This window comes from Ruditapes philippinarum, unplaced genomic scaffold, assembly GCF_026571515.1.
Source record: "Ruditapes philippinarum isolate M1 unplaced genomic scaffold, ASM2657151v2 ctg930_1_1_1_1, whole genome shotgun sequence".
NCBI classification, from domain to species: Eukaryota; Metazoa; Mollusca; class Bivalvia; order Venerida; family Veneridae; genus Ruditapes; species Ruditapes philippinarum.
This window is the reverse complement of record NW_026853372.1, coordinates 135499-155475: the sequence shown is the minus strand read 5'-3', so window position 1 is coordinate 155475 and position 19977 is coordinate 135499. Positions and strand designations below refer to the sequence as shown.

Here is a 19977-nt window from a genome sequence, read left to right as displayed (position 1 = left end):
GTTAAACTCTGTACATTGTTCTCGTTAACGCAGGCACATGTTTCTTCTTTAAGTTGTATAGTTAGAGAGCATTGTTAATTGTCTCAACAACAATAATTCCTGACGACCACAAAGCTGTCCAAATAGTAAATGGTATTTTAACTGCAACTTATTAACCGACGATTTGGTATTTTAACCGAGCTTTTAAATTAATTGAATTTCGTCAATACAAACAACTTTTAACCCTCCGCTATAACTTTCCGATCTTTCATCCAATTGGCGAAAGCAACTCACCTACTAAAATCAGAAGCTTTTATGTGTTTTTACACTGTGAAGTGATGTGAAGTGATAATTTTTAATTTAACCTCAGCATCATGTAGAAACTAGAAATAAAATACTAGGTTTGTTAGTTATGCTTCCTTATAGTATACGTTTAGACTTCTCTGGTGTTTCTTCAAAGACGGACTTTACCTGCTTGATGTTCACCGAACCTGACTGCTGTCACCGGGCGATGATAACATGTCGTTCTACTCTTTTTATTTTTTAACACTTTCGTATGCTGGCATCTTGTTAAGTGTATCAACTTCATGATATCGTGAAATATTGTATGACTGATACATTATGCACTGTTACTACCTTTGGTTATCTTTTTTGTTGGCAACGCAATTTTAAAAATATGACTCGGGATGAGAACGTCCTTTTAGGAAATTATTATGACTTATTAAACATCTTTACTATTTCTATTTTTTCTGTGGGCAACGGAACCTTTAAACGACTTCACATGATTTGATGACCTCGTTTATGATGTGATGAAGTGAAAGTTTTTTTCTCGTTTCTCGTATACGATACGTGAAACTTCATTCAATATCATTTAGATATCTACATGTTTAAAACTTGAATGTGTCATTTATTACATGCACATTTTATACTAGCCTGTGACAGATAAAATAAAATACTTTAAATCTCACTAATGATATAATACATTTGACGCATGTGTTGTATTCTTTGATATAACTTTCTTTCAGAGTTTAGCTTGACAATGTCAAATTGATCATTTTATGTAGCTGTATATTATTATATCTGAAAGAACATCAATCTTTCCTACTGTAACAATATTTTGTTTATTATCATTGGCAGTCGGACTTTGCTTTTAAAATTAAATAGCTACATTCATTTTAACTTTAAAAAATATATGCTGCACCAAAATATCGTTCAAAATGTATGTAAATTTGCTGTGCATTTCTGTGCAAAGAGGAAATGGAATACGTTTATAATGGTTTAAATTCAGCTACATAGACAAACCCGGCGCACACCGACGTCATGACATCATTAGCACACGCTTCTCATTGTTGTTGTTTTTCTTGGCGGGGGGGGGGGGGTAGGGGAATAATTTGTCCTTGATTTCCTATGCATTTCCGATGACGGGCGACCCATTTATCATAGTTACATGTTTATAAATCAGTACTTTTTCTAAGTGCATGATAGTCGTGATAGTTATTTCAAATAGGAAAACTACGTTTTTTATTCTAGATTCTATTTTTGAGTTAATATGATAATGTAATACAGAAAATTATATGCACTAAAACTAGCTCTTATATAAGATATAGGTGAAGTTGACAGTTCGGAAAGTTAAGTCTTTACCTCTTTTTGTTCTGCGATTTGAATCCCAAGAATCTGTATAGCATGATAGCGTGTTGGTTGTAAAGATTAAAATATTGAAATAATTTATATGCTCTTAACAACATGAATGTTTATATGCTGATACTGCAATAGGCAATTATAATGATTTTTCTTTAGTAAATTGAATTTATTTCTTCAGTATAGCAATAATGATTTAAACACCGGAATCCACTGCATTTTTGTAAATGTCCATTTTAGACTTATCGTTCTCAGTTGCAAAGCGAATGAAATTACCAATGACAACTTCTATTGCAACCCGCCCGTTCATTGGCTGAAATGTGTAGAAAAAATTCTCGTCTTTGGTCACATTATTATGTCTCTGAGCAACAAAATTCAAAACGAGTTCATGTTCCGAAAGGAATGTATCTTCATCCAAATCTATCGCTTTGCACCATTCTGATATATATGTACCATTTCAATGAAGGCCGTTTTGTTTGATTCATATCTTTGCGTCATCATGTCTATAAAATCATCTCCAGACAGTTCTGTCTTGTAATCGAAAAGAAAAGTCTTCCATAGACGATTCATTGTAGTTATTAACATCTGCAATTGGTCATCACTGAGGTAACCAAGACCTTTGTAAAAGTCCCTGTAAGAAAATATCTTAAGCTGATAACTCTAGTTCAATATGAATTCTCTCTGTTATCTAATTATTATTTTGATGTTGTTTTAGTGCGTATAACGGTAAATCACTTGTTTATTATCTGCAAAAACACCGTGAATAGAAACTTTTCGTAGTGTTGCACTTGATATCATTATTATAATTAGTTTAAGGAATATGAATGTAGTAAAAAATAATGATATTTGTATTTGGCAATTTGACATTGTATGACTTAAAGGAACGGTACTATTAATTATTGAATTGTCGTCTTATCTAACTCATATTTAGTTGAACTAACACAAATAATTTAGGATCGTCCTTTGTAAGTACTCCATCTTTATTTGTATCACAAAATGTATGCCACTGTCCCCACTTTTTCGATAAGATAACGGTTCGCCTATGAAAGTATATAGAAAGTACATTATATTTATTTAATGTTCCCTGTCCAATCATAAGTTAATATACATACATTTATTATGATACTGTTATAACAGTAAAAATGAAGTTAAAGAACGAATTCTGTGCATTTCTGCATTTTATACAAGATTTTATAATTGGTACAATATGGCAGAAGATGTTTTAAAAAGAATAATTATAAGAGTTATTAAAATTGTATGTAATGGAAACCATATCAAAAAAGATACTGGCAGATGGTTGTATTATCTGGAAAATACCTTGTTTGACTCGTTTCCACCAGGGCTACAAACAACGACTGCTGAAAACAGAAAATAACTACGAAAAAAGAGACGGAAATCCATGGAATTCATAGTTTTTGTCACAAGTTTCCATTTTGTTCCATAATTATAGTTATTTTATTCCGATTTGTATGTGTGTAAGGATAGATAATAGCTTTACATATCAAAAATCAAAAATGGATGAGGAGTTGCCTTTAAGGATGAAGGTATCAGAACTAATTGCAGCCACCGTTTATACATGTGTGTTAGAAAGAGTCGATCACATTGGATCGAATTAATGGAATCAATTCATCTCTAATCTAAAGCAGGTGAAGCTGTTTTGAACGCTAATGTTGCTTGAAGACTGTAACACCAACGTTAGTCAAAATCATCATGTGTTAGTACACCGTAAGACCAAACAAAACAAACAGTCTAACATATCCAAAACAACATAAGAAATAGAAATATAATATTAAATTTCCTTATTCAGCACTGCAATCAAATGTTTGGAATTCAAATTTCTTTTTTTATGACCTGAATGTATTTATTTAGCAATTCCTATTCAATTTGAGCAACAAATTATATGTTTTATATGTTATATGGTAATCTGTTTTTCAATACAATATGTCCTCATACCTTCTCATATTTTCAGTTGTTTTCTGCTAAATTACAAATAATAACCGATTGTTGGATTCAATATCTTTGTAAAGTTACAAAATATTTTATTTTACAAAGTAATTTGTAAAAAAAACACAAGGAAAAGAACATGCATGCTTTTAGACAAAGAATTATTTATCTATTTTACAATGATCGTCAATCAGATCGCAGCTTGTTTTATATTATATACACTAATTCAAAATCCTTGTTTAATTGATTATCAAAACAATCATTGAATGAAAACCAGCAGTTATTGTGAAATAATTTGCAATACTTACCATTAAAACAGAAAGCAAAAATTACAGTAACCGTTAAATACGCCATTCTCTTCATAGAGCGCTGTTTTCCACAAATACATGAACGAAGGTATACTTACCCAATATATACTAAATGGTCGTAAAAGTTCTACAACATAATATTGTCGTATATCAGATTAAAGACCCAGAACGTTTCAAAGTTTGTTCAGATACATTCATATTATGTATACCATGCGAATCGATTGTTTGCAATAGGGAAGCTGAATGTACCTTTAGGTGTCTTTAAAACAATATTATTTTAATATTTTATCACTAATCTAACGCATGTTACGTTAAACAATGTCAATATTTTAACATATTTCTACATATAAAGCTTTTATACAAGTATAAGCATTTCCAAAATGATAGGAATAGCCGTTCAGCCGGTTATTCATAAAAACTATTTTGTTCGTGGAACAGACACCTTCGTGGATAATAGGGCTTAAGGTGTGGACGGTAGTTTGCACTTAACATTACCGTCCATGAACAGGTTCAATCAAACCGAGACTGCAACATTTTCAATTATACCGTGTTGGTCTTTCTTTAGGGATTGTTATTTTCACTATTTTATGTTTCTTCTTTTAAGGGAAATATTCCATGTGTTTTTATACCGTTGCAACCTACATGTTGCTTTCCAGCTTTGTACATGAAGCTAGTTACCCATAGGCGCCCCCTTTAATTTCTCCGTTTCGGTGTTCGGGTATTAAAATTGTTAATTGTACACTTTGCCATATATGAACGTAATGTATATTTTAAAAGGACGTTAAATAATGAAATATCTTTTTTTCTGTTTAATGTGTCTTTTGTCCCTTTATCTTTATGTATGCATAATTTATCAAACAGCTGTTTGATAATATACCTTAATGTTATTTGTTTGTGCCACTCTATAGTTACATTGGATAATTTAAAGCTTCAGATTGTTGTTTTAAATGCCTTTGTTTTTCCAGATTGTATATGAGTATAATCCATAATTTCGAAGACCGTAATATTTACTTCAATAGTCATAATCGTTCATGCTAGTCATTTACAAACATTGTTTATAGAAAATATCGTTTTGCCCTTTAATTAAATACATACACACGCATGCACGCATGTAGGCAAACAAAAAATGTGAACATCCGTTTAAAATTTCTCAATGACACGTGTATATTCGTCATGTTTCTACAGAAAGACATAAGGATTCACTTCAAATATTTAGAAATCAATAAATAATAAATAGAGAGCAATATTGTTTAAAAAAAGAACTTTATAAAGATTACAAAACAGATAACACTTTTGCCGCAAATGATTTGAATACATTGTGGACACGCGTTAATATATTTCTGGATGATTGTGCTTTTCGTGTTGCGTCTACAGAGTAGTGGCGACAGATAGGGATCACTTCTCCGTCGTTTGTCTATCTGTCCATCTGTATGTCCGTCTGGACTACTCCTCAAAACCTACTGGTACAATTTCATCCAAATTTTACAGGAATTATCAGTAAGAATATTAGTTGTGCATTACGTAGGCATTTTCCAGTTAAATGTTTTTTGTCAGAGTTTTTGCCATTTAATGATTTTAGTTTTTGAAATTTGTCTGGACTACTTCTCTTATACCACTAGCGTAATTTCAATGATACTTTAAAGGATCTATCGGTAGCTCAAGTTCTTGCGCATATTACACGCTTTTTGCCCTGTTAATGGTTTTCATTTTCATTTGTCTCCTGCAATATGCTTTTGCTATGATAAGGCGACACATGTGATCACTGATATTTCTTGTTTTTACAATAACGAAGCAAACTTTAACTCGTATTCTGTAAAGGTGTTTGAATTAGAACCCAAAATTCCAAATAAAGACAAACACGATAGTAAGATAATTTTAGTTTCATGAAAAATCGCATGTGTATATTCGACATGTGGCTGAATGGTTGCCTTTATCGGTTGATGCATTATACTAATTACCAGTGTTTATCCCTGTGATATTGTAAGAGGCGACTAAATGGGTTCAAATTACTGGAATGCATGCATCTGTTAGCTTAAACAGGTGAGGATTTTGTGACCTCAGATGTTGGTTTGAAGTTTGTAACACCCTGGGTTTGCCGAAATCACCTGTTTCGGTGCGATATGACCTGTAATGTGTTGATGCGCCCTAAAATCAAACAAATAAATAAACCATGCGTGTATTCATATTACAACACAGCCAGTATTTGCTTCTATTTAAAAGAATATTTTTAACAAACTTACATGTACTAATTACAATGTTCAAAGCAATGCTTGACTATAGTTGAGACTGTTAATGCCACATGTTTAACAAACTCTTTATGTTTAATATATGTAAGCAGCATTCATTTACATGTTTACTCAATTTGATATTCGTCATGTATGTTTCTGTTTCAGTTAAACTGCTATATTTTACCAGGTGTGTTACACGTAATAACCATCACACATGTGAGCAATATGTTACATAATGAGGTTTTTAATTAGTGTACGAAAACAAAGTATAAAGCACAATACAATAAAGCAAGATGTCCTTTTGTTAATAGTGACTTTACACTTGAGAGAAGATAAAAGCAATTGTATGTTTTTATGTTTACAAAGGACGGTGGAAAATACTGGCTACTCCCTAGAATACTGGTACATCTTGTTCTCTACATTGCACATGGGTGTAATCAAACGGAGACAAACAAAATCCCAAGGGACAAAAAAATTACTTATTTAAGTTTATACATGTTAACTTTTATTTGAGCTTTTGTTTGCTTGTTTGGTTTGGTTTAATGACGACACGGAGACATTACTGGTCATTCCGTGTCGGACAAGTAGGCCTAAATGAGCTGATACAACTGTGTCACCTTAATTTTAGAATGCAAGTTAAATACCGTTAAGAGTTCAGGGGTTAGGATGGAATTGAGGCAAACCAATCTCAATATCACGAAAATTGCAAGATAATGGCATTCACGTAGGAAATGTTGCATAATAAATTATTCATATCAAGCTCTATAAGATGCAGCATCGACACCAATCCAAAGGTCAGAATGTGTAATTCTAGCATGTAAAATTATACATATAAGAAGAATAGCTTTAGTTTGATTCAATCAGTCACTTCCGTAGAAATAAAGCATAAATACCCTGTTTAACTTTCCAACAATCAATTTAACTCAATGGGCTTTTATCGGTTTTGCAAGGAAATGTTTGGTTTGAAACGGCTCCAAAGCTGGTTTTGTGCCATTGAATATTTTGAAAAGTGATGAGTGGTGCCTTCTGTGAAATTCATATTTTGGTTTTTACGTCTAGTTTTCTGAATAAAAGATAAACGATAAAGCCAATTGTATATTGGTAAATCATATATTTCATAGACGTTTGTATACATTAAACATGATTTTTTTGCATTTATTGTATGCTGTACTTTTGAGGAAAATATCAATATATTCAAACAACCTCTCAAAACAAGTTTCCAACAAGTAAACATCCACATTGCTGTAACCGAACAAGTTAGTTTTTCCACTAGTAAAGAACAAAACCAGTCTTCCTTTGCTCTTCCGTGCATGCTTCACAATTTTTACTTAATAACCTAAATTTTTCATCTTGATATTTAAAAAAAAACACTTTAGGTTAAGTGTATTGGTAAGGCAATGGTGGTTTCCTTATATCGCTTTTCTTTCGTTAGTGACATTTCTTAATGCTAATTCGTCTCTGTTTCTTAACAAAATGAATTGTGGGATGGGTCTTTAAACACGTTTATTTTAAATACATAAAATATTCATGCAACACATTAACATATAGAGCTAGTATATAAACGATTCGTTCATAGTTACAATTTTAACAAAGAACATCGTAAGATGAATTGCATAATTTATGCCGTATTGTTTCTGTGTTTCTACGGTAAGTTACAGTTACATTTTATAAATTCTTCTTCTTCCACTACTTTTACTTCTTCTTTCTCTTCTGTTTCTTCGTTTTTCTTCTTCTTCTTCTTCTTCTTCTTCTTCTTCTTCTGACAGTAGAAGAATCATTTATATGACGATTTTTAAATACTTAAATTCAACAAATAATACTAAAATTAGAGTAAATGAAAATGTTTGTTTTTAAGGACAAGTTTCGGTTTATTTTATTTATTTATCTTTATTTTTTACATTTTAGTTTTAATTCCCTTATGTGCATGTTTGTCTATTGTGGGGTGCCATTAGTTCTAAATTTAATCTTCTTGACTTTAACGCACATTGAATTTGATTTTCAAGCGTATTTAAAAACTTAAATATTCTATTATTCATTGATATCATAATTAGTATAATTGCTTTATTTTATATCATGTTAAAATTAAGTCACGTTTTCATGGACTTCAGTGATTTATGCTAGTGTTGGGATGCAAATATTATATAAGAGAAAAATCTTAACAATCTCGCGTTCAAGAATATTAATAATGCTATTCACCATCTTTATTATCTTATACATTTTCAATTCGAAATCAACAAAAAACTGTTAAATAAATCTTAATAAGAAACTTTTATTTAAAATGGACATATAACTGCAGAACAAATAAATATGTCATTGTAACGTTTCTGTCGCCATAAATTACAATTAGAAATTTAAAACGCGCCCCACCACTGATGCATTAGCATTAATGTCATGAAAGGTTGTTCTTCGACAACATTATTTCTACATTTTCTTTGCTAGCCAATGTGGTTACTGTCGAGGCCGAACCAGAACAAATCAAGGTAATTATATATTGTTCTAAGTTGATAGTTCTGAGTTGATAGTGAATACATAATAAATTGTTATCCCTCAAAAATGAGTCTCTGTCCACATGATGTTAGTGATTCCATAGAGAAGTTCTGAAGAGCAATATGATTATACGTTAAAATGATTTAAACACTGATATAGTTTTAGCAATTCAATGCATATATATTTTTCCTAAAAGTACTAACCACATCATCGTTATCATGAAAGTTGTGTAGGAGCATGATAAGTGTAACCAGTTTGACCATAAACAAAGTGTTGAATTCTTGTCTACAGTAGTTGCGTATGAGGTAAACATTTACAAAAAAAATGGGAAAAAATCGACTTAACCTATTAGTTCGTCATCTAATGGAATCAAATGATAAACGTTTGCCACAAGCAATAGAGATAGGTCAGTCTGCACATCCATGCTGTTCCAAAATGTTTCTTCTCTTTGGCAACATAGATATCACTGATACAGATAATGCCGTTACTTTCAAACATGTTCATATTCACATATCCGAAACACAACGATTTATCTGATCTAATGACTAGATCAATTTTTCGACATAATTATGTTTTTGTTAGCTACAACATTACATTTTAACTATACTTTCAGTCATTTTCATTGTTATACAGTTTCCAACTTTTTTACACATTTTCGAATCTATTTCCAATATATTTATATTCCCGATTTGCCATACATTTTGATATAGTAGAAAACTCGACACATTATGAAAATACACTAAAAATGATAAGAATTTTATAAGACTAAGCCTTCCGTTATAACCATTTTCTTGAATATAAAAATGTTTTATTTGTATAGTAATTGTTTGTATATTTTTATGTAAATATTCAGGGAATAATCATGTTTATACTAATGTTTGTAGTTATTTTGTTATGTTTCATTTCATGATTCAGCATAAAACGAATTACTGAATTTATGTTTTAAAATTATCGTCTCCAATATTTAGGCGAGTAGTTACCTTATCGAGAAGTGGAAGCAGTGGTATAAACTAAACGATTTTAACCATGACGGAATGCTATCACTTGCTGATCCTGTATTGTTTGAGTAAGTTGCACAATAATTAATATTTAATTAAAGCGATTTTTTGCAGCGGATGTCGCAAAGCCGCATCTCCGCGCTATCTATTTAAATTTTATGATCTAATAATTACCATCCATCGAAAACTGTTAATGGATAATAAAGTTTTCATGAATTGTGTAACAGGTCAATTATATTTGAAATTTCTTGTCATTAATATGCCTAAAAGATATGTATAAGGCTAATTGTAGAAGACAAGTTTTTTGCTATTAATCTATTGTTTGAAGAAATATTTTGTCATATTGAAGTTATAGAATGTTTGACAGTATTCCTTCACTTCTTTTAGTTTTGTAAACAGTATATCTATGATCCAAAAGGAAAAGTATTCAGAGTGACACTTATATGAAAGATGATTAAATGAACCACCAAACTTAATAACATACTTTTTCTGACAGGAATTATTTCAAAGGTCTTGACTACATAAGTGATCAACAACTGAAAAATATGACTAAAAGAATGGACTGGATATGGAACACGATTGTTCTAAATAATAACACTGACATTTCTAAAGATGACTTTGTAGACATGATGTCACAAAGATATGAATCCGACAAAATTGCCTTCTTTGAATTAGTGCGCATGTACATAACAGAATGGTGCGGCGTGATAGACTTAAACAAGGACAATTCACTTTCAAAAAGTGAATTACTGATGGACATGGTTGCCGGAGGACACAATGATATAACGAAAGACGAGGACTTATTCTATAGCTTTCAACCTAGAAACGATCAGATTCCTGTCCATAAGATGATCACGAGCTTTATTCGTTTTGCAACAGAGGACGTTGAGTCAAAATCCGATATTTTCAAAAACGCATTAGATTCTGGAGTTTAGATAACATTTGTTATTTCACTGATCTTTTCTTTTAGTTTTCATTGAAAGATTAAAAGCAAACATGTTTTTTTTATTATTGTTTAAACGCACATATAATAATAATTTTCACATTTATCTACGTCATCATCATATTTAGCGTAAGGGAGACGATACTTAAACTTTGTCTTAGCGGCAACGTAATATACCTACGTGACCAGAGTAGACCAACCCTCACATCTAGTTGCGATGCTTGCTCTCCAGAGATAGAAAGATAGAAGTTAATTAGTTTAAACTTTATTTATTCAATAAATTGTACATAAATGACATTTACAAACATTGCACAACAATGTAATTCAGACTGGATTGGAAAACAAGTAAAACAATACTTATATCAATTCCTCTCCAGTAAAAGTAATTTTCAAGATAAAGATACAAAAATGTTGCGGTTAGATGTAAGCTCTTTGAATGTACAACAAAGAATAAGAGAATAAGTAATAGAAAGAGCACCGAAACACGAGGCTATCTGATATGTACGAGGGGGCGTAGCCCCCGAGTATAAATCAGATTCCCGAGTGTTTTGGTGTTCTTTCTCTTTTGTATCATAGTCAAACATAAAAGCACGTTCCCTGTTGTCACAATATGAAACCCCGGCAAAAATGAACCAAAGAACGAACATCTGAATATGACATTTCTGTCGCTTTTCCTTTTTCTGCCGTCACAATATGTAAACCCCAGCAAAAATGAGCCAATCAATGGGCATGCTCTGGAGTGCGGGTAACTAATACCCGCACTCCAGTTAACGCACTGTGCATGTATATGTATACGATTTAACCCAGCCACATTTTCAACAGAAAGGTCTCCGAACTATGATACAATTGATTGTTGCATTATCACTATAGAAAAAACTAAGGTATTATATACAATTTATTACAAATTTGTATTATTTGACGGCCTAACGAACAAATTTGTATGTGACATATTTGTTAAAAACGACATAAAGAATATTGTCACTATCCAAACGTCAAATTTATGGTCGAATTTATCACACACGTGTAACCTTATATAAAGTTTCACGTGCACAGCATTAGCGTAGCTCACAAAGAGGATGCTCGTGGTAAACTATTGTTGAGAGTTATGAATGTGTTATTGCACATTCGCTCACGGCAATCGTTAATAATGTTGTAGTGACCGGTTCTTGAAACATTTGATAAGAAATCGATTCTTCAAACCTTGAAAAAATACGTTTATGGTACAGTGATCGATAGCAAACTACCAACCGTCTGTTTGAAAAAACGTTGTTATTCATAAATTATAACAGCTAGTTTCTCAAACTCAATGTCTTCTAGAACAAAACACATGTAAGTCAAGGTATTTAACGCATCTGTACCATGTCAAACATGAAACTCTTAATATAGAACTTGATAGAAATCACAAGAGTTTAACAATTGTTTATTATTTTTCCAAAGTAAGTCCTTGTATGACGTCATAAATACTTTTACATTTCAAGTCTTGTTAATAAAACACCCCGTCCGTGTTTCGTCCTTTTGTCCGCAACTGTTGTTGGAGGGTGCGTTCATTGAATTTCGCCCTTTCTTGTTGATCTCTTTTCTCACGTCATATTGAATTCAATTTTATTATATGTTTTACAAGAATAAAGATAAGATATAAGATAGTTTCTACATGAAGTATTTATAAAACAGTCATCATCCTAGAAAAATATATAATTATGTTTTACAAGAATATAGATAAGATATAAGATAGTTTCTTCATAGAGTATGTATATAACAGTCATCATCCTAGAAAAATATATATGTTTTACAAGAATAAAGATAAGGTATAAGTTAGTTCCTACATTATAGAGTATGTATAAAACAGTCATCATCCTAGAAAAATATATATGTTTTACAAGAATAAAGATAAGGTATAAGTTAGTTTCTACATAGAGTATGTATAAAACAGTCATCATCCTAGAAAAATATATATGTTTTACAAGAATAAAGATAAGGTATAAGTTAGTTTCTACATAGAGTATGTATATAACAGTCATCATCCTAGAAAAATATATATGTTTTACAAGAATAAAGATAAGATATAAGATAGTTTCTACAAAGAGTATGTTTATAAAAGTCATCATCCTAGAAAAATGTATATGTTTTACGATAATAAAGATAAAATATAAGATAGTTTCTACATAGATAATGTATATAACAGTCATCATTATACATTACTATGTTGATTTATTAACAATATAGCCTTATGTGACGTCAGAGTGTAACAAATAGCTACAATACCAAACGAACACATGTACATAATGGGTTTCGAAGTTTACACATTGGATGTATGACTCAAGATTTTATTAAGGCACAAACATAATGTATATTGACAAAAGCAATAATGGCGTGCATACATAATTATTGACATATAAACAAATTAATAAAATATCTAAGCACTAGAAAAGTTTTATAAAATATATAATATCACGGTTATGAAATAAATACTAGAAAATTAGAAATATAATAATATGTTTGAAATCAGTTGGAATTAGCTACCAGCTGTTTCTCTAGCTAAAGTTGCATATGGCAGTTTCAGAGACAGACTTTTAGACAGTTTTTTTTATAACATTCTGTTGTGAGTTATTCATTAACATTTAAACTTTAATGTATTTGGCCAAGACCAGTAGTATTTTATACAAAACTTTTTCTGGATTCTTAGCAATCCTAAAAGAAAAACTTAACAATATTAATCTTACGTAAAACAAGAAGGGGAACTCTCAATAGATCACCATATACGGTCGCATGACATGTTTGTTGCCTAAAACCTTATACTTGCTTCATAATTTATATGTATGGAAAGTATAGACAGCAACCTAAACGTTGCCATGTCCAAATAGCAATATATTGAGTCAACGTTTCCTTATACAATGTGCACTCATTAATATATATTAAGATCTATCGTCAACCGAACAAAATATGATATCAATGTGTCTTTATATGATGTCAATATATCATTAAACGATGTGCATTTTTGAATATATTATGTGGAACCATTCTTATATAAGGTCAAAATGACTATATATTATGACAATCTGTCCTTATATGATGTCAGTCTGTCATTATAAGATGTGAAGTTAAGAATATATTATGTGGAACCATCTTTATATAGAGTCAACAATATATGGTGTCAATGTTTCCTTATTTTATGTCAGTCTGTCAATATACGATGTGCATTTTTCAGTATATTATGTGAAACCATCCGTATATAGAGCCAAAAGACCAGTTTATTAAGAGGAATCATCCTTATATAGAGTCAACTGAGCAATATATGATGTAAATGTGTCATATAATGCAAATCTTTCATTATACGATGTGCATTAATAAATATAGTATGTGGAACTATCTTTATGTAGAGTCATAATAACACTATATTATGTCGATCTGTCTTTATATGATGTCTGTCTTTCATTATATGATGTGCAATTACGAATATATTATGTGGAACTATTCTTATATAGAGTCAAAACAACACTTATTATGAAGAATCGTCTTTATATAGAGTCAACTTAACAATATACGATGTAACTGTGTCCTTATATGATGTCGATCTTTCATTATACGATGTGCTTTAATGACTATATTATGTGTAACCATTCTTATATCGATCAAAACAACACTATAATATGAAGTATCGTCTTTATATACAGTCAACTTAACAATTCGTAAGCAGTTTAGAACTGCCCGGGTTTTCATCAAGTCTTGAGATTTTATCACGTGTACTTCAACTTGGGATATAGACAGTCCCCTCCATGAACGGTGCAAAGTAAAATATAACCCGGTAAATCTAACCCCGTCAGTATAATGACAAAAGCACACGACATAGTGATGTTTGCACTTCATATAAAGCAGCGGTAATTATAATAGATTCACATCGTATAACGAAAGATTGATATTATATATTGATAAGTTGACTCTACATATCATGATGTTATCACATGCTATTATTCATAAATGCACATCGTATTATAATAGATTCACATCGTATAATGAAAGATTGACATAATATATTGATCAGTTGACTCTATATAATGATGTTAATGTCGTAAAGATGATTACACAGGTTAATTAGTCATACATGTTATATTCAAAAAGAATGACAACAAAAAGATCTTACAAGTTCATATTTTTATTTCATAATGTGAACTGTAAAACATGACATTGATTTATGTATATTATGCTGCAAAGTACATGCAGGCTGGCCTGGGTAGTAATAGTATGTCAAAATGATTAACGAAAGTGCTGTGTGTGACTCTAAAATTGCGTGCATGTATATAATTATAAGTTGTCATTATTGCAGGCGGTCATTATATATACTATTCTCAAATGTCCAGTTGGGCAGTTCGAATTTGGTACTTCAGTTGTACACTTGTGTATTTGTATATTAAAAGTATGAAACATCTGTGAATTCTCTCTCCGTTATACGACATTAACACATAATATATTCATAAATGGACATCGTATAATAATGGATTCACATCGTATAATGAAAGATTGACATAATATATTGATACGTTGACTGTATATAATGATGCTACCACATAATATTCATAAATGCACATCGTATAATGATTGGTCGACATCATATAAAGACATATTGACATCATATATTGTTCAGTTGAATTCATATTAGGGTTCAGTTGAATTCATATAAGGATGCATCCACATAATATATTCACGAGTGCACATCGTATAAAGAAAGAGTGACAGAACAACGCATAAGACAGTCAAGGCTTTCCATATTTATGCACTCACTCAATATTCGGTGAATTATGAAAGTCTTTTATTTCAGACTCATAGATAAGAATAGGCAAAGCAGTTTTTTTTTAAGAAACATTCAATGACAAAATTATCAAAAAAGCGAGTTAAATGAAATGAAAGCATTAAAGGCTTGTTTAAACCAAGCTTTTTATGTTTCATTAAAGCTACCGTTCAGGGATATTGTTACACCCAAGTATCCAAAGTTTTTAACAATTTTTAGAAGTTTTTAAATGCAGTCAATTTAATACAAAGCATTTATTCCATTCACAATAATACAAAATAAGGATGATAAAAACAGAGATAGAAAATTTCATCACAAAAGGCAAAACTACAATGTTATAAAACCAGTCTCAATAAAGGAAAACATCATTTGAAGGCCTATGACCCTTTTGTACATATCATTACAACTGACTTGTTGGGGTTATCAGTTATTCCCCAGTTTTGACAAAATAAATATAATTTGTCTAATAATATAAGTAATCCTTCTTTTGTACATGAGAGCAACACAATATCATCAGCAATAATTTTAAATCTTCAATAGAGAAAGTACTAGTATCAATTTTGTCATCGTATAAAAAGTCATACATATCATTTATAAAAAAGATATTAACAACAGAGGTGATAATGGCTCTTGTGTTATAGTCGAAAATTTCACTTAAGGAACCGTGTACTCTTACACATGTTACATGCCTTTTAACATATTTACAATTCTAGAAGACGCTCCGTGTTTTATTAACTAAAACTTAAAAAGCTTTACGAAAATCACTTAATGTACAATATACTCGTAGTGTTTTATTTTCATTTCTTATTATCTTTTATATTTGGATTAAGAGCAACAATACAGTCTTTAGTGCTTTTATCTTTACGAAAACCAAATTTATAGTCTCACAGCAAATTATTAGTTTCTACCCTCGCCCCGTGTTCGATCAAGATCAGGATCAAATTTAAAAACTCAAATACTCTCCATTATTTATCATCATAGATTAAATATTCAATATTTAATTGATAAAAGTGGACTAAAGATAGCATGTTTATGTAAGTTTAGAATAAATTTATTGATATTTCTACAAGAAATGGGCATTTTATAGTTGATCCAAATTTTGATCTTGATCCTAAAATTGATCCTCATTTTGATTCGATTATTTTTGTTTAGTTTTTAGTTGATTTTATCCCAAAATTGGTTGGTTTCTTTGCAAATAAGCAATTATTTACAATTTGAATATGTACCATTTAATTCTAGCATAAAACAATCAATTTTAGTTTATAAAACAATGAAAATAAAATCAGGATCACCTGATCCTGATCTTTTCTTTGAAACATGGGGCCGGAATCTAACATAAGTGAAAATATTTAAAACAACAACAAAAACACACACACACATGTTAAAGTAATACCTCTAAAGTTACATATACATCACCATAATTTCCCTTCTTAGGCACGGGAACAATATTACCTTTTGTACATGTCCCAGTATAAACACAATTTGTATAATATAATTAAACAATTTACAAACCGTAAGGTTTATCATATCTTTACACTCTAAGAAAAGCTCACCAATTAAATTATGAACAAACACTTTAATGACGATTTTCCATTTTCATTTTCTGAGATAGTAAACTCTAATTGTAAAATAAAATTATCTTCTAAACAAGCCTCAGCCAAATTATTATTCTCTGTTTGATCATTGGTAAATAAATTGTTTACTGGAAAAAAAAAGATTTTAAATGTTCAGAAATTTCTTCTTTACTAATGTCACTAAAGTATTGATTTTCTATTTTTTATTTTACGTATTTCTATCCAAATTCTTTTAGGTTGAAGTTTCGCTAAATATTGTAGATTTTCTTTTTGATTTATATTGTATTTTGTACGAGCTTTCCTTTAAGCAAATTATAACAGTTGCGTTAAGATTTTACCATCAGTGTGTTTTCAAAAGATTTGTTTTTTCCTAAAATATCGATAAGCTATTCTATAATTCCGCCGTACCATCTCGCATTCTTTGTTTAAGTAGGAACTTTTTTATTTTCTTTTATTTTCATGTTTCTTACTTTTTCAATTGAACACTTCTTACCAAAAATATCAAATGCTTTATCGTACAAAATATTTAATTTTCGAAATATGCAATCATTAACACGCATTTCCTTTAATACAATAGTTCTAACAATTTTTCAACATTACACAATTCTGGTTATTATAAATAGCATTTTTACTTTCATCCCATACAATTTTATCATAAAAACAACTTTATTTTTATTATTATTATTATTTCTTTTTCTTTTTTGTAAAAGTAAAAAAATGCACATTCCAACATCACCACTTTTGGACTTTAAACACTATACGATACTGATACTGTTATAATATATTTCGTACATCTCATTATCATTTTTGTCAAGTTTCGCATAAGATAATTATGTCAAAGTTAGCAACAAAATTAAGAAATCATCGTCCTTAATACATGTGTCGGGCCCTCGACGATCCATGAAATAATGGAGAGGTCATACTTTTGTCGTAGATCCTTGTCCGTGCATAACCTATGGGGTCAAATAACTGTTATTGATAAATTTTTTATCTCGTACCAACATGAGAGATGTCTATCGTAATTATTGATCTGTTAGGTAACGCCTCGGTTCCCATTACTTGCCTCAGTTGATCATCTTCATAGATTATAGAACACATTTGTTTCATTGCCCTTTATAGTCAAATTTATCACAATTCAACATCTCTATAAGGTTAAACATACTTGCCCATACAAAGAAATATCTCTTAATCTTTCTATATTATTTGGCAATATTAACCCGAGACATTTGAATATTCAATGACCACCTTTTGTCGGTAATTATCGTATTCCGAAGTAAATGGCACGTAATCAGAAACGATACTTTATCTCAATTTCGATTCAAACACACGAAAGGTCACCTCAAGTAACGCTGGATGTGCATTGTGGTATTCGTTTTGTTTACTCAAACTAACCTCTCGTAAGGGAGACTTAAAAAATTGACCGATCGGTTTTATTGCATACTATCACTCCATATACATTGTAAAAGTGTTACATGTCGTGTCAAAGAGTGTACATTTATTTCACCGAAGTTGGAGAAAAGTTAAAATAATTAATTATTTAAAATCTTAATGTAAAAGAAAACCACATAGAAATTATTTTAAATCTCTGTTCGATAAAGGGAGAAATTTAAAGATAATTAAATAGTTTTCAAGTAGTAAATGTCACAAAAGCCAAACAATGTTGGGAAGCCTGAAAGACAGGACTAAAAAAGGAAGCTAAAGAAAGTAGTGAAAGGCCTCTGTAAGCCTTTCAGAACTGAAAACAAGAGGGCCATGATGGCCCTAGATCGCTCACCTGACCCATCAAACTCATCCAAACAATTACCTAGACAAGCATTCTGACCACGTCTCATGACAGGTGAGTCAAAAATGTGACCACGACAGTGTTAACAAGGATTATCCATATTTGAGCAGTGTGACCTAGTTTTTTACCCAGGTGACCTATATTCAAACTTGACCTAGAAATCATCAAAACAAACTTTCAGACCAATTTACAGGATATTTGGATCAAAACAGTAGCCACTAGAGTGTTAACAAGATTTTTCTATTTTTAGCTCCAGTGACCTAGTTTTTCATTCGAGATGACCAATGTTCGAACTCATCCAAGCTATCAACTAGACAAACATCTTGACCAAGTTTGATGATGATTGAGGTAAAATTGTGACCGCTAGAGTGTTAACAAGGTTTTTCTATTTTTAGCTCTTGTGACCTAGTTTTTCATCCGAGATGACAAATGTTCGAAGTCATCCGAGCTATCAAATAGATAATCATCCTGACCAAGTTTGATGATGATTGAGGCAAAAATGTGACCGCTGGAGTGTTAACAAGGTTTTTCTATTTTTAGCTCCGGTGACCTAGTTTTTCATCTGAGATGACCCATGTTCGAAGTCATGCAAGCTATCACCTAGACAAGCATCCTGACCAAGTTTCATGATGATTGAGACAAAAATGTGACCGCCAGTGTGTTAACAAAGTTTTTCTATTTTTAGCTCCGGTGACCTACTTTTTCATCCGGTATGACCCATGTTCGAACTCATCCAAGCTATCACCTAGACAAGCATCCTGACCAAGTTTGATGATGATTGATGCAAAAATGTGACCTCTAGAGTGTTAACAAGGTTTTTCTATTTTTAGCTCTTGTGACCTAATTTTTCATCAGAAATGACTCATATTCGAACTCATCCGAGCTATCACCTAGACAAGCATCCTGACTAAGTTTGATGATGATTGATGCCAAAATGTGACCGCTAGAGTGTTAACAAGGTTTTTCTATTTCTAGCTCCTGTGACCTACTTTTTCATCCGAGATGACCCATGTTCAAACTCATCCGAGCTATCACCTAGACAAGCATCCTGACCAAGTTTGATGATGATTGAGGCAAAAATGTGACCTCTAGAGTGTTAACAAGGTTTTTCTATTTTTAGCTCTTGTGACCTAGTTTTTCATCCGAGATGACCCATGTTCGAACTCATCCGAGCTATCAACTAGATAAGCATCCTGACCAAGTTTGATGATGATTGAGGCAAAAAATGCGACCGCTAGAGTGTTAACAAGGTTTTTCTATTTTTAGCTCTGGTGACCTACTTTTTCATCTGAGATTACCCATGTTCGAACTC

General features: G+C 31.2%; 1 protein-coding gene across 1 annotated transcript; it reads left to right on the top strand.

The window, feature by feature from the left end:
• Positions 1-7692: 7692 nt before the first annotated feature.
• LOC132736662 (sarcoplasmic calcium-binding protein-like) lies at positions 7693-10577 on the top strand. Its single transcript, XM_060723848.1, has 4 exons — positions 7693-7744; positions 8537-8577; positions 9553-9650; positions 10079-10577. The coding sequence occupies exons 1-4, from the start codon at positions 7702-7704 to the stop codon at positions 10515-10517; spliced, it is 621 nt and encodes a 206-aa protein (XP_060579831.1). The 5' UTR covers positions 7693-7701; the 3' UTR covers positions 10518-10577.
• The last annotated feature ends 9400 nt before the right edge of the window (positions 10578-19977 follow it).